We start from the raw sequence: 12,349 nt of genomic DNA on the forward strand, positions 1-12,349 counted from the left end.
ATCTTCTAACACTGCTGATGCTGAAATCATTAGTCACTTATTTCATTAGTCAATTGACAGGAAGTTACAGACAATACAGAGAACTAGTTTGTCTTTTAGGTCATTTATTAAGAAAAAATACCAAATGTCCACTGGCTGCAGCTTTTCAGATGTGAGGTTTTGTGTTGTTGTATATCATTGGAAATTAAATATCTTTTGGATTTGAACTGCTAATGCACACAACAAGCCATTTTAAGCAGTCCCTTTTGGTTCTGAAATGACTTTTAGTGGCTCTGCTTAGAGACAATAAATGAAAGTGCATACACAACCAAACTGATCTGAGTAACCCAAGTACTTGATTGATGTGTTCTGCAGTAACAAGTACTGTTCTCAGAACTTCAATTACCCATTGATGCTCTTAGTGTACCACAAAATCAAAAACCTGCACGAATATGTGCATCAGTAGCATTTAGCATTATCCCGCTGTAGGTGCATTCTGCATTTTTATGATCTGTTTGTGATCCTTGTTGTTGCCAAACATTCAAGTGAAGAAAGGATAATCAAAACGCATTCATGATTTTGACCTCTTCTGACCTCTCGAGCTGTCATTTTATTTTTCAGACACATTCAGAACATCAGCGAGATCAAGACAGACGTGGGCAAGGCCAGAGCCTGGGTTCGTCTCTCTATGGAGAAGAAGCTGCTTTCCAGACACCTGAAGCAGCTGCTTTCAGACCACGAGCTTACAAAGTGAGCAAAAACAACACACTGCTTCAAACACTCAAACTCTGCTGTCAGTTCCAGTATTATTTAATTACAACAAGGAGTTTTACAATATCATTATAAAGATCACTGAGTGTCTTTTCCTGCCTCCTCTGTTTTCTTATGCTGACCCTCTTTCTGTGTTTGTGGAGGAATGTCTGTCTCGTATGAAATAAAGCTGACGTGTGATCTACCCATTTATAATATATTAACTCTTTTGAAATTGCAAGGCATCATCCTGCAGTCCACGGCCACATAAATAATTCACAGCCTTCTTCATAATTGATATCTGAGTGGTGAACTGGGTCAGAGGGATTTCTGTCAGCCTTCATGACCTTACATTGTCTTTTGTTCCACTTTATATCAAACCCTATACACTTTGTTATCCATTTGCCCAAAAACCGATATGTGTAACCTGCCATGCTACTGATACTGTTGAGGAAATGGACTAGTCTAAAAATACTGGAAATCATTTAATTTTATGGGTAAAAGTATTCATCTTTATTTTTACACTTCTCCAACAATCTTTCTTCCTTTCAGAAAACTATACAAACGATATGCCTTCCTCCGCTGTGATGACGAGAAGGAGCAGTTTCTTTACCACCTCCTGTCCTTTAATGCTGTGGACTACTTTTGTTTCACCAACGTCTTTACAACCATCAGTGAGCGCTGTTTAGATTACAAACAGCTTTGACAACACTGTCAGTAAACTACCCAGTTTTTTTGTGATTTTATTTGATTTTTTTCATGTGGTGTTTCTCTCCTCTTTGTCTCCCAGTGATCCCCTACCATGTGGTGGTTGTTCCCAGTAAGAAGCTGGGTGGCTCTATGTTCACCGCTAACCCCTGGGTGTGTGTTTCTGGTGAGCTGGCAGAGACCGGAGTCCTTCAGGTCCCCAGAAATACTCTGGAGATCACTTTTGAGGTTGGTGTTAATTCTCCGATAAAGGGTAATTCCAGTTCATTACAACTGTGGTCTAGTTTTAGTCATCATTTCTATTCAAACATTGTACCCAACAAAGTAAGAGCTGCAATAAAGCCAGCCTTTAACCCAGATTATCAAAACCACATTATTTGAAGAATACCTCATTGCAAAGAAAAATGTGCGCACATGCATGATAGGTCACAGTTGATCTCAGATATTGGTCTGTAAACTGTACTGGATGATTACAGCAGGCAGCTTAGGTAATACTTTTACCGTTGACCATTGTTTTCTCTGTATCTGGTAAAGTGGTGTTTTTTCCTGTTGGATTTCTTTTCAGTCAACACACTATAGTTAAAGAGTTTTAATAAACCAAAATTATTCTTTAACGATATGAGTGAACACCTTGTGTTGTGAACTTTGTTTTTATTTTGACTGAGCAGCATGCTTCTTTCTCTCTCTCTCTCAGTGCCAAAACCTCGGTAAACTCACCACAGTACAAATGGGCCACGATAACACTGGACTCTACGCAAAGTGGCTTGTTGAGTGTGTTATGGTCCGCAACGAAATTACAGGGCACACTTACAAGTAAGCATACCTTATGAGGAAAATTTACTTGATGTCATTTTACCCAGATGGTTCTCAAAAGATGAAGTCGCTGCCTTTGTCGGACAGGTTTCCGTGTGGCCGGTGGCTGGGGAAGGGCGTGGATGACGGCAGTCTGGAGAGGATCCTGGTGGGAGAGCTGATGACTCCCAGCACAGAGAACGATGAAAGGATGTGCCGCACACCCCCAATGCAGCAGTCCCCGGGGATGATGAGGAGGTTTGTTACCATCTCGCCAAACAGCAAACCAAGTAAGTTACTCATCTGCGTAGTCATAAATTACCTGTGCAAACTCCTAAATAACAGTGGTGTGTAGACATCTCGTTATTTTCTACCTGAAAGGAAACATATGTCTCCTCTGGACAGTCTTGTTTTTAATACCTTCACTGGTAACAATTCGAACACATGAATGAGAAAACACAATGAGAAATGCAGATTTTTTTTTTTCCTCTGTGTTTACGTGTATTGTCCTACAGCATCTTTGTTTGCCTTTTTCTTCTCACCCAGAGTTAAACACAGGACAGATCCAAGAGGGAGTGGGAGAGGCCATCAATGGGATTGTGAAGCATTTCCACAAGCCGGAGAAGGAGGTGAGAGACGGTAGTCCAGACAGGCCCCAACATGTAGTTCTATTATTCATCACATATGAAGAAAAGCAGCTTTCTGCTCTGGTGGTCCCCAAGCCCCTCAGTAACTGTGGGCTGTGGTATAATTTGCTTTGTTAAAACATATTAAAGGAGGAGGAGGAACAGCAACATCGATGATAATTATTATTTATTTAGGCAGGTGGGGTCATAACTGCAATTCAAAGGAGATGCCCATTGAAGAAGTATTGTAACTTCGCCGTTGATTACAGGTCTCAAGAGTCATTCAGTGTATTTAAAGTACAAAGGATTTTTACAGGGAAATCCCCTTCACTCTTGCTCCACCTCTTTATGGTACTGGCAGAACAATGAGGGGAGGCTTCTAAGAATAAACGTTTTCCCTTAAATTGTAATCCACTTTGTAGTCCGTTGTTGTGTCTGTCACTATGTTTATACTGTATGTATTTATTACGTCACGTACAGTATGTCTGCCATTTCATACACCCATAATGGCCTGCCCACATGCTTCTCTCATAAGTGTTTTTACCCTCATGCTGAAAGCCGCAAACTCTTTTCTTTCACAGTGTCAGAAAAGTAACACTTAGTCAGCAGTTTAATTCCTGCAGCTTTCACCATAAATGTAAATGCAGTTCCCTTTCGTCATAATGATTTATTACTTCAGAGTTGCTGTTTTCTGCACTCACAGTGCTGCACCTACAGACCTTAACTCCTTCTTTCTTGGAAGATATTTTTTCAGTTGTTGTGGTATTTTTAAGGGGATAGTTGAACCTGAGAAGCTGTTACGAATTTTAATTGCAAAATGATCCATCATTTCCTAATTTTAAAGTAAACCGCCACATCCATTTTCTTGCTGTTTTTGCACTCCACAGAGAGGCAGTCTGACCCTTCTCCTCTGTGGGGAGTACGGCCTCGTCTGGGCTCTGGAGCAAGTTTTTCAGCACGGTTTCAAATCACCCCGACTCTTTAAGAATGTCTTCATCTGGGACTTTTTGGGTAAAGACAATACCATTACTCCCTAAGCTTTTACAGTGATACTACAATCAAAATCTGAATGTTCTGACAATCAAACTCAGTCCCCTGAAAGATAAAAAAGTTTGTTTCTTCATGAAGAACAGCAGCTGTGGTCAGCTTAAATTAAAGCCAGGTACAACTGACTCCAAGAGTGATACATTTTAAAAAAGTTTTTAAAAAAAAGTATATCCTGCAGCATGATCCACTCCTCTGCTGTCCATAACATCAGTATGTTCCAAACATGAATATTGATCCTTTTTTTTTTTAAATGTCTTTCTTCCTGAAGAAGGAAACAACAATGCAAATTATTTAGTTTTAACCTCATGTCAACTGCGCAACATCAGCTGAGGAAGACCACAAGATCAGGTTAAAAGTTTCAGAAACAACAAATAAGTTTGACCTTGTGTTTTTTGTCAAACAGTACAAATGTTTTACAGACACCTTTCAAGTCAGGTGTGTCTGTTTGAAACACAAAGGATTTTTTTAAGTTTTCCTGCAATTTGATCTTCATGTTACTGTAAAATGAATTGTTAACTGAATTGTATTTTAATTATATTCCACTCAAACAGAAAAGGCACAGGTGTATTTTGAAAGTGCGGAGCAACGGGAGGTGACCCCAGATGAAAACTGGCAAAGCAGAGTTTGCCACTTCTGCCGCTTCATGCGCGCCATCAACAGCACATCCAGAAACATCGGCAAGGACGGGAAGTTCCAGATGCTCGTCTGTCTGGGTGCAAGGTAGGCAGGCAGCACTCAGTAATCTTGTAGTGACTCAGATTAGTCCTCCCTGCTGAAATGTCCTTGGATAAAACACTGAATCTGTGCTCTGCTCTGTATCTGACCCTTCATCCTGACCTGTAAGGAGTCAAGTGAAAATGATCTCTCCTTGGAGGATTCTTTAAGTATCAGATATTTTAATGATTTCCTTTATTCCTTCCTCTCTGTAAAAGCGTGTATGCGCCTTGGTATTGAGTGCATAATGATTTAGTCATTTGTGTCTTTGGGTATGGCTATGTTTTTAGGCTTCTTTTCTCCTCCGACTCTTCTGTGTCTTTATAAAATATATAAGTATATTTGACTTTTTGAATGTAGGTTGGACGAAACAAGCAATTTGAAGATACTCTGAGACACTGTGATAGATATTTATCTAAACTAAACATCCAGCATCAAATAAAAAGAGATTGATCAATGAAAATAATTATTCCATGGTTACAGTCCTTCTCCATAATACACTTTCTATCAATTCTTTATAGAGGAAGAGATTTTTAACCAAAGCATAATGTAGTCTGTCTTTGAAACGTTTTTACGTTCACTATCATGGTTTCATGCAGCAGTTGCATTTTCTTTGCTTATAAGCTGCTCAGTTGACTCCACGTTTGTCTCTTTTCTGCTCCATGTAGGGACCATTTGCTACATCACTGGATCGCTCTGCTCGCAGACTGTCCAATCACTGCTCAGATGTACGAGGACACTGCACTGATTAAGGACCGCTCATTGGTGAACTCTCTGATCAGAGTACTACAGACTCTGCAGGAGTTCAACATCACCCTGGAGGCTTCACTCGTCAAAGGTGTTGGTATCTAAACCAAACCAACCAATTTCCCACCAGTTGCACCTGACCAGGAAGATCACTGGGGACCACTAAAAAGAATAACCGAACCATTTATATGCAGAAACAGACTTGAACAATGGACATTTTCTGGCTTATATTAAAGCTACTGTTACATTTGCCATGTATTAAGTGCAATGAGCCTTTCAAGATATGTTGTTATTTTTACCCTCAATGATGTTGCCATTAGATGTTAAAAATATGTTTTCTATTATGAACCTTGATTTTCACATTATTGACAATGACCTACTTGTGCTATAACGTTTTATTGAAAGCTAAATATTTTCATTGTTATCGTGAACTGCTGACAATGGCTATATTTAAGGGAAAGCAAGGATCAAAACTGTTAATATATTTTCAGAGAAAAACAGTATTATTTTGTTAAATCAGTCAAGTTGCTTGCTCTGTTGTCAACTCAGATTCCAATGTCATAATGCAGAGCTTAAAGCAAATGATGTAGAAGTATGCTTTATAAGTATGTGTATGACAGGGAGGTTTGTAGAGTGGAAGATGATTCACCTACATAGGAATAAAAAGGCCGTCACATTTGGGCCTTTCCCTGAGATATGTTGAAGTATGCAAATCTTTTACATAGAGTACCTACAACAGAGAAAATGATCCTTCTTGCATGATATTAAGACTGTGTGGCTTAAGCCTGTATCCAGTGATGGACTGTAATATTCAGTTGGATAAAAGAAAATACCCCAAGTCTTTGGTTTGTGTTCCAGACACAAGTCCTCCAAGTGATGCTTGACCCAGTTTTCTGTGCAAAGTTGATCACAATGACAGCCTTCATGTAAATACCTCCAACCAGCCCTTTTCAGCCCTCACACTACATCTGCCCTCTTCTCTAACAAAGACAGTGTGATGATCTGTGTAGACTGCTCGTGATGAAGGAGGATCTCCTGCTTCCCATGTGAGGAGCAAAAAGGACTGCTCTTTTCCCGCACAGATTTTGTCATCATGGTTACTTGCTATGCAATATCCACAAGAGAAAATTCAGCACCCCTACAAACTCCATATCATGGTGTCTTGAGGTATTACAGGGCCCTCCTTCATTACATACATTGAACTTTACTGTGCAAAATAAGAGATTTGATATGTGAAGGACTTCTTTTCTGTGCCAACAATGTCTGGAATGACTGTGTTGTACTTGTCCGTGTACGACCCACACATGAGCATCTTGGGAGATATATATTTTTGTTTTCCAATACGGTTGTACATTTATTGACATAGCTGTGTAATGTAGTGTTTACTAAGTGAGCAACAGTGTACAGTGTAAAAATATATTAAGAATAAAGCATCTGTAATGCGTTAAAGGGGGTTTATTGTATTAGAATTAACCAGAATTAATTAGTAGATTCATATTATCTGCTGAATGTGTTTTCTCACCTGAAAAAAAATGTGGTTCACTTCAAAAATGCGCTGCTCTCAGCTTCTTAAATGTGACTGACTAATTTTATTCGTCTTTGTCCTCTGTATTCTTGGTCAGGGCCAGACAAAATTCTGATTTAAAAAAAAAAACAACTTTTATTTTCTTACAAATCATTAAATGATGATGACGGTAGTTGTTAGCTACAGCATTAAGTCTAAACTGGTTATTGTCCACTTTTCCCTCCACTTTGTATTTATGAATATTTCCCAAAATATTCAAAAACCGAATTCTCCATCCGCTAATCATAGTCACTTTTCTGTTACATAAATCATAATTGTAAAGTAACACAGCTGCGGTTTAACTGTAACCGATGTAACTGCGTTAAGCTGTTGATGGATATCTCTGCTGAATGCACTTTCCCAGCTGAGAAAATGTAAACAAACTCGTTCGCGCCATCCCAGTAGGCTGTTTTTCTTCAAAGCCTCAGGCCAGGTGGTTGATGGGATTCTGAGTTTAACCGGAGGCCGTTAACAACAATGACGGCACACAGTTCTCCTGCTCGTTCACTACACCTCCCATAACTCGCGAATTCTGAGGAGTACGAGAGGATCGCAGCGATTGGTTGAATCCAGGTTCAAACGCAACGGCTGCACTCCTTATATGGTCATTGTGCACTCAGCCTTTTCATTACGGCTTTTTATGCTAATGGAATTCTAATCGCCAGCTGTATGCAGCAGTAGTAAGAGCATGCGCAGTGCGTGAAAAGAATACGGCGAAGATTCAAAGTTTTTGTTCGGTAAGTGCGCTGTTATTTCTCTTGTACAGAAATTACATTAGTGAAATCCTGCTGGTTTGTTTTGTGTGGAGAGACTCGCCATAATGCGTTGTAATCTTAGCCTGACGTGTGCGTTTCTAGTTTTAGCGAGCCAAATGTACAAAGAGTAACCGACGCGACAATGGGATAACGTGGAAGTGAACGAGAGCGTGGCGTGGTGATGGTAGCAGAGTCGGCTAGCTAGCATGCTAACAGCTAACAACAATGAGCCGTATTTGGCGCTCTAGCGGGCAAAAGTTTGAATTTAAAGGGAAGGTTTGGTTCGTCGCAACTTTTTTGTATTTTATTGAAATACTGACAGAACACATGCATTGTACCAAGTCGATAGTCGCGTGTTATTTAGACACGCGTGTTACACATAATTCAACGAGTAGCCCGGTAGCTTTTTGTTTCTTACTTCAGAAAGCACTGCTGCCCGCTTTTTGTTTCGAGTTTTCGCCGCAGACAAATCAACAGCTAAACAATGTCTAACATCGATTATTTTTATTGTGTTTGTGCACGCAAATTCGCAGGATTTGCAATGTACTCACCAGTGTTCAGAAAAGTAACATTTACAATAATGAACGAAAGTAAAACGTTGTGTAGTGGGTGTAACGTTTTTGTGACTCACCCCACGTTAACCGGGCGGAGTGTCTGAAAGTTTTGGAGCCTGCATCGAATGAAACTTAGCAGCTTCTTGTGTTTTGTTTCTTTGACAACTCCACCAATAATACCAGGTTATAATATTAATGTAATGTTAGTATTATCTGCCCCTTTAGTGTTCCCGCGACTTGGCTTTAAATTTCTTAAGATACGTGGCTGTTGTTGCTTTAGCCAGATTTAGTTGCGCCTTTTCAGTTGATTGTAGATACATTGCGCTGCCACCTAAAATGTGCTTTTCATACAGGATATGTTGAAATTATGGGTTAAGAATGGCTCGTGTGTGTGTGTAGGGACCGCCCCCCTTCTCAATAGTAGAAAGCACAACTGTCTGCAGACATCCACGCTGCTTAAAACGGGAGACTGGGAACGATTACCGATCTTTGTTTTGTGTTTTCAGGTTTTTACCATAACACCGACTAACAGACGGACTATGTTTGGCTTTCACAAGTCGAAGATCTACCGGAGTAACGACGGCTGTTGCATCTGCAAGACCAAGTCCTCCAGTTCACGCTTTACAGACAGCAGTCGATATGAAGAGACGTTCAGGCTCTGTTTTGGGTAAAAGCTCTCATTCATTCACAGTGTGCGTTTGTGTGATATAAGCGTGTGTATATTTTGCTCAAACTTTAGCAGCGACCCTGTTCATGGTATTTGATTGTGCGTGTGTTTATTCACTTGTTAAGGCTGTCAGAGGATCGTGTTGGAGACATTTGCAACGCCTGCGTGTTACTGGTGAAGAGGTGGAAGAAGCTGCCTCATGGCTCCAAGAAGAACTGGAACCATGTAAGTGATGTCTACAGAGCAGTGAGAGTCACATTTGTCGGATTTTCATGTTGTGCCTTTAAATTGACGTTGTTGTTTTTTCCTGACCTGACTCAGGTGGTGGATGCCAGAGCTGGGCCGGGCTTCAAGGTGACAAAACCAAAGAAGATCAAGAACAGTGATGGGAAGAAGAAAAGCAAGCTAAAGAAGCTTCACAAGTTAAAGAGACAAAGTGAGTTGCTATCTTGTTTACTTGTATTCTGCATGTGTTGAGAATTTTGTCTTGTATTTTAAATAGATTTGAAACTAATGAGATGAGGAATATTTGTTGTTGACTTAAAGGTCTCACAAGTACATGAAGTTTCACACTCAGTTTTTTTCCCAGCCTAAACTGAAAAGCTTCAAAATCACTATTTAGCAGCATCTTGTGGCTCTTTGTTTTAGGGCACACTCTGTGTAAGTGCAGTGTATTGGGCTTTGCTTTTGAGCTGAGTTAGTTTTCAGACGTTCAATTGCCAACAATTTTAATGACTGGAAAATTGTTTAAAATATGTATGGATTGTTTTGGGCAAAACAAGCAGATTAATCTTTGGGTCTGTGAAACGTCAGAAAAGGGCGAAAATGTCCATCACAGTTTCCTAAAGCCACTGCTGACCGGCAGTGGGAACAAAACCTCAAAATATATAACTACAGATGAGGGAAAACAACAAATTCGTAAATGACTTAAATGAATAATGGATTTTAAAATAGCACTGTTTTTTGCAGCTGTAGTCTGGATTTGTCATATCTTGGGCTTTGGAAAAATGTGATTGCCATTTTTCACTATTTAGTGGAATTTACTTTTGTACTACTTTGCATTTATTAAAAGTGATATCTAATGGATCTGATAACAGTGTTTGTTTCTTTTTTTGGTTTCCAAGCAGATTCGGATGCTCACAGTACAACTTCAAGCGTGTCTCCTGCCCAGTCTCCCAGTTATAGCAACCAGTCAGATGATGGCTCAGACATCGAGTCCAAACAAAGACGCTCAACTCCGTCTATCTTCTCTTTCTTGGATCGTTCATACTGGAAAAGGCAAGCAACTCTTCTGAATAATAGAACACATGTATTAAGCTGATTTTCTCTTGATTAATAATTCAAATGGTTGTCTTTTGTCTTTTAGGCAAAAGGTGTGCTGTGGGATTGTCTACAAAGGGCGCTTTGGAGAGGTGATTATTGATCCCCGACTTTTCAAGCCCTGCTGCAGTTCCAAAAAACAGAAGACACTGGTGTCCACACAAGTGGCCACACACCTTCCAGACACACTTCCTCCACAGCTCCCAGAAAACGTTCAAGAAACCTGGTGATTGCTTTTGTTGAATCCCCCCCTGTTGGGGGATCCACCTGGATTTGTCTCCAGTGGCAGACCTCCCTCCCATTCCCACTCCCCCTCTTAGATCAGTTAGTTAGATATTTCTTTTCTACGTAATATTCCTTTTTATATGGGTATTTTTTAACTTTTGTATAGAGTTCATTTTCTTTTTTAAAAAAAAAAAAGCAAAAAGGAAAAAAAAACTTCTTATGGGCATTAGTGTTATTTATAGGATAAGGAGACAAATTTTGTTGAGGCTCCGTTTCTGATTCTAAATTGTTGTTTATTTTGTATTACGTGATCAGAAATATTTTGTCACTTTTTCTTACATATCAAGACTTTTTGTTTTTAATCCATAATTTGTCAAATTGTAAGTGTGCATATGAAAGACACCAGCTATTTCTAATACCAGCTTTTTTTTTATGTGTGTTGGAGTGGCGCTTCAACAACTTGCTGCAATGTTTTGTCCTTTCTTTTTGCTCCATATGTTCAAATGTGTGAGTTTGTAGGATTTCTAGTACACCGAGGGATGTTGGTGACACCAGGGATCATTAGTACAATTGTCCTCTATAAACTGAGCTTTTAATGTGTGTATAGATAAGAACGAATAATCTCAGACATTTTCACTTAAGCATGCCATGAGTTTGAAACACTCCACTGTAATTTGTTAAGCAGTTTGTGCACATTGACTCATAGATGTGGTTATACCATGCATGCAGTACATTCCTCTGCCTTTCTGGAATGACAAAAGCGATGTATTTATTTCTTTTGTACAGCCTCCAATGAAATTACCATGCATGTTGTAAAGCAAATGTTTTTAAAATGGATTTTGTAAATACACAGTGTTTGGCTCTTGGTACATCCAGACCTTTTTAAATGGCAGGAATGGCAAACCACTACTTCTGTGTAAGGAAAAAAAAAACTGTCTGAAAGGTGCTGTAAACATGTACTTTCACGCTAATTCGGTTAGGTTTTTAATTACGTTTTCACATCTCATTTACTGAGACACATTTCTCTAAAGGCATGCAGTGCTGTAGCCTATGCTCTGTGCAGAAATATGTGTAAACTGCAGGGAGGGGTAGACTCTTAAATGCACCATCAGTGAGATGCAGTGTTCCTTCATCTTATCTGTTTGCTAATGGCATGCAATGGTCAGAATTTTTAACATACAGGAAGCACGTGATCTGTGTTTTATGGCTACTCTGCATTTTTGCCAGAAAAATGCTGTTAGAGAAAATGTGTTTGATTATCATTGCTGTGATTTATTCAGAAGCAATTGTCAAAGTTCAGACTATGCAGACATTATGAATGTGAGAAGTGCTCTGGGGCTGTCTACCACTCTTACCATTATGGTGTGAAGTGGTGGATTCTTATTCAACCAAAATTGGCTTGTAAAAAGCATCAATTTTTTCAGCAATAACTTTTCATTTTCTTAACCACAATTCATAATTGTTTAAAGATATTTTTTGCGTCATGTTAGAATAATGATCAGATTGCACAGTTTTAGCCATGACGCTTACACTCAAATTAATACTGCAATGACAACGGTTGTTTTTTTTTTTGTTTGTTTTTGTTTTTTAAACTAACCAGTCTCAAACTTAATGAATTGACAGGCAATGCTCTATAAAGTTGCTTAATATATAAACTTTTCTGCGGCAGGGTAGTTAAATGCTGAACATGTTCTACTATTCTTAAAAGGAGAAATGCTGCTTCCTTTTAAGCTGGAAAATAAGCTTGTTTTTGTCCTTAGGGAGTTGCCATATTGTTTTTGCGAGGTACATTTTAGGGTGTGAGATGTGCCTTAATGAATTACCTGACCTTTTCATTATGATTCTCATGTAATTTATATTTATTTATTACAAAACTTCTTTTTTTTTAACTGAAATTTTTG

The 12,349-nt window shown here is 39.1% G+C and overlaps 2 protein-coding genes across 4 annotated transcripts in view; both read left to right on the forward strand.

Moving 5' to 3' along the window:
* Positions 1-6,936, forward strand: part of dennd5a (DENN/MADD domain containing 5A) — a 33,909-nt gene extending 26,973 nt beyond the window's left edge. Inside the window, exons 16-24 of one of the 2 annotated variants that reach the window (XM_041052811.1) lie at positions 601-729; positions 1,282-1,403; positions 1,520-1,665; positions 2,132-2,250; positions 2,338-2,519; positions 2,776-2,858; positions 3,743-3,866; positions 4,454-4,622; positions 5,285-6,936. In XM_041052811.1, the coding sequence (XP_040908745.1) occupies positions 601-729; positions 1,282-1,403; positions 1,520-1,665; positions 2,132-2,250; positions 2,338-2,519; positions 2,776-2,858; positions 3,743-3,866; positions 4,454-4,622; positions 5,285-5,468 (1,258 nt within the window). In that variant the 3' untranslated portion in view covers positions 5,469-6,936. The remainder of the gene's footprint in view (positions 1-600; positions 730-1,281; positions 1,404-1,519; positions 1,666-2,131; positions 2,251-2,337; positions 2,520-2,775; positions 2,859-3,742; positions 3,867-4,453; positions 4,623-5,284) is intronic. The other variant, XM_041052894.1, reaches the window with a different exon arrangement.
* A 666-nt stretch (positions 6,937-7,602) lies between these two features.
* Positions 7,603-11,296, forward strand: sinhcafl (SIN3-HDAC complex associated factor, like). Of its 2 annotated transcripts, none has more exons than XM_041044635.1 (6): positions 7,603-7,664; positions 8,743-8,903; positions 9,029-9,128; positions 9,225-9,339; positions 10,028-10,181; positions 10,270-11,296. In XM_041044635.1, exons 2-6 carry the CDS (start codon positions 8,776-8,778, stop codon positions 10,451-10,453), a joined length of 681 nt encoding a protein of 226 aa, XP_040900569.1. In that variant the 5' UTR covers positions 7,603-7,664; positions 8,743-8,775; the 3' UTR covers positions 10,454-11,296. The 2 variants fall into 2 exon arrangements, with proteins under 2 accessions (XP_040900569.1, XP_040900579.1); XM_041044645.1 differs by having other exon boundaries at positions 10,031-10,181.
* Positions 11,297-12,349: the final 1,053 nt, after the last annotated feature.

The sequence above is a fragment of the Toxotes jaculatrix genome, chromosome 1, assembly GCF_017976425.1.
Source record: "Toxotes jaculatrix isolate fToxJac2 chromosome 1, fToxJac2.pri, whole genome shotgun sequence".
In the NCBI taxonomy this organism is placed as follows: domain Eukaryota; kingdom Metazoa; phylum Chordata; class Actinopteri; family Toxotidae; genus Toxotes; species Toxotes jaculatrix.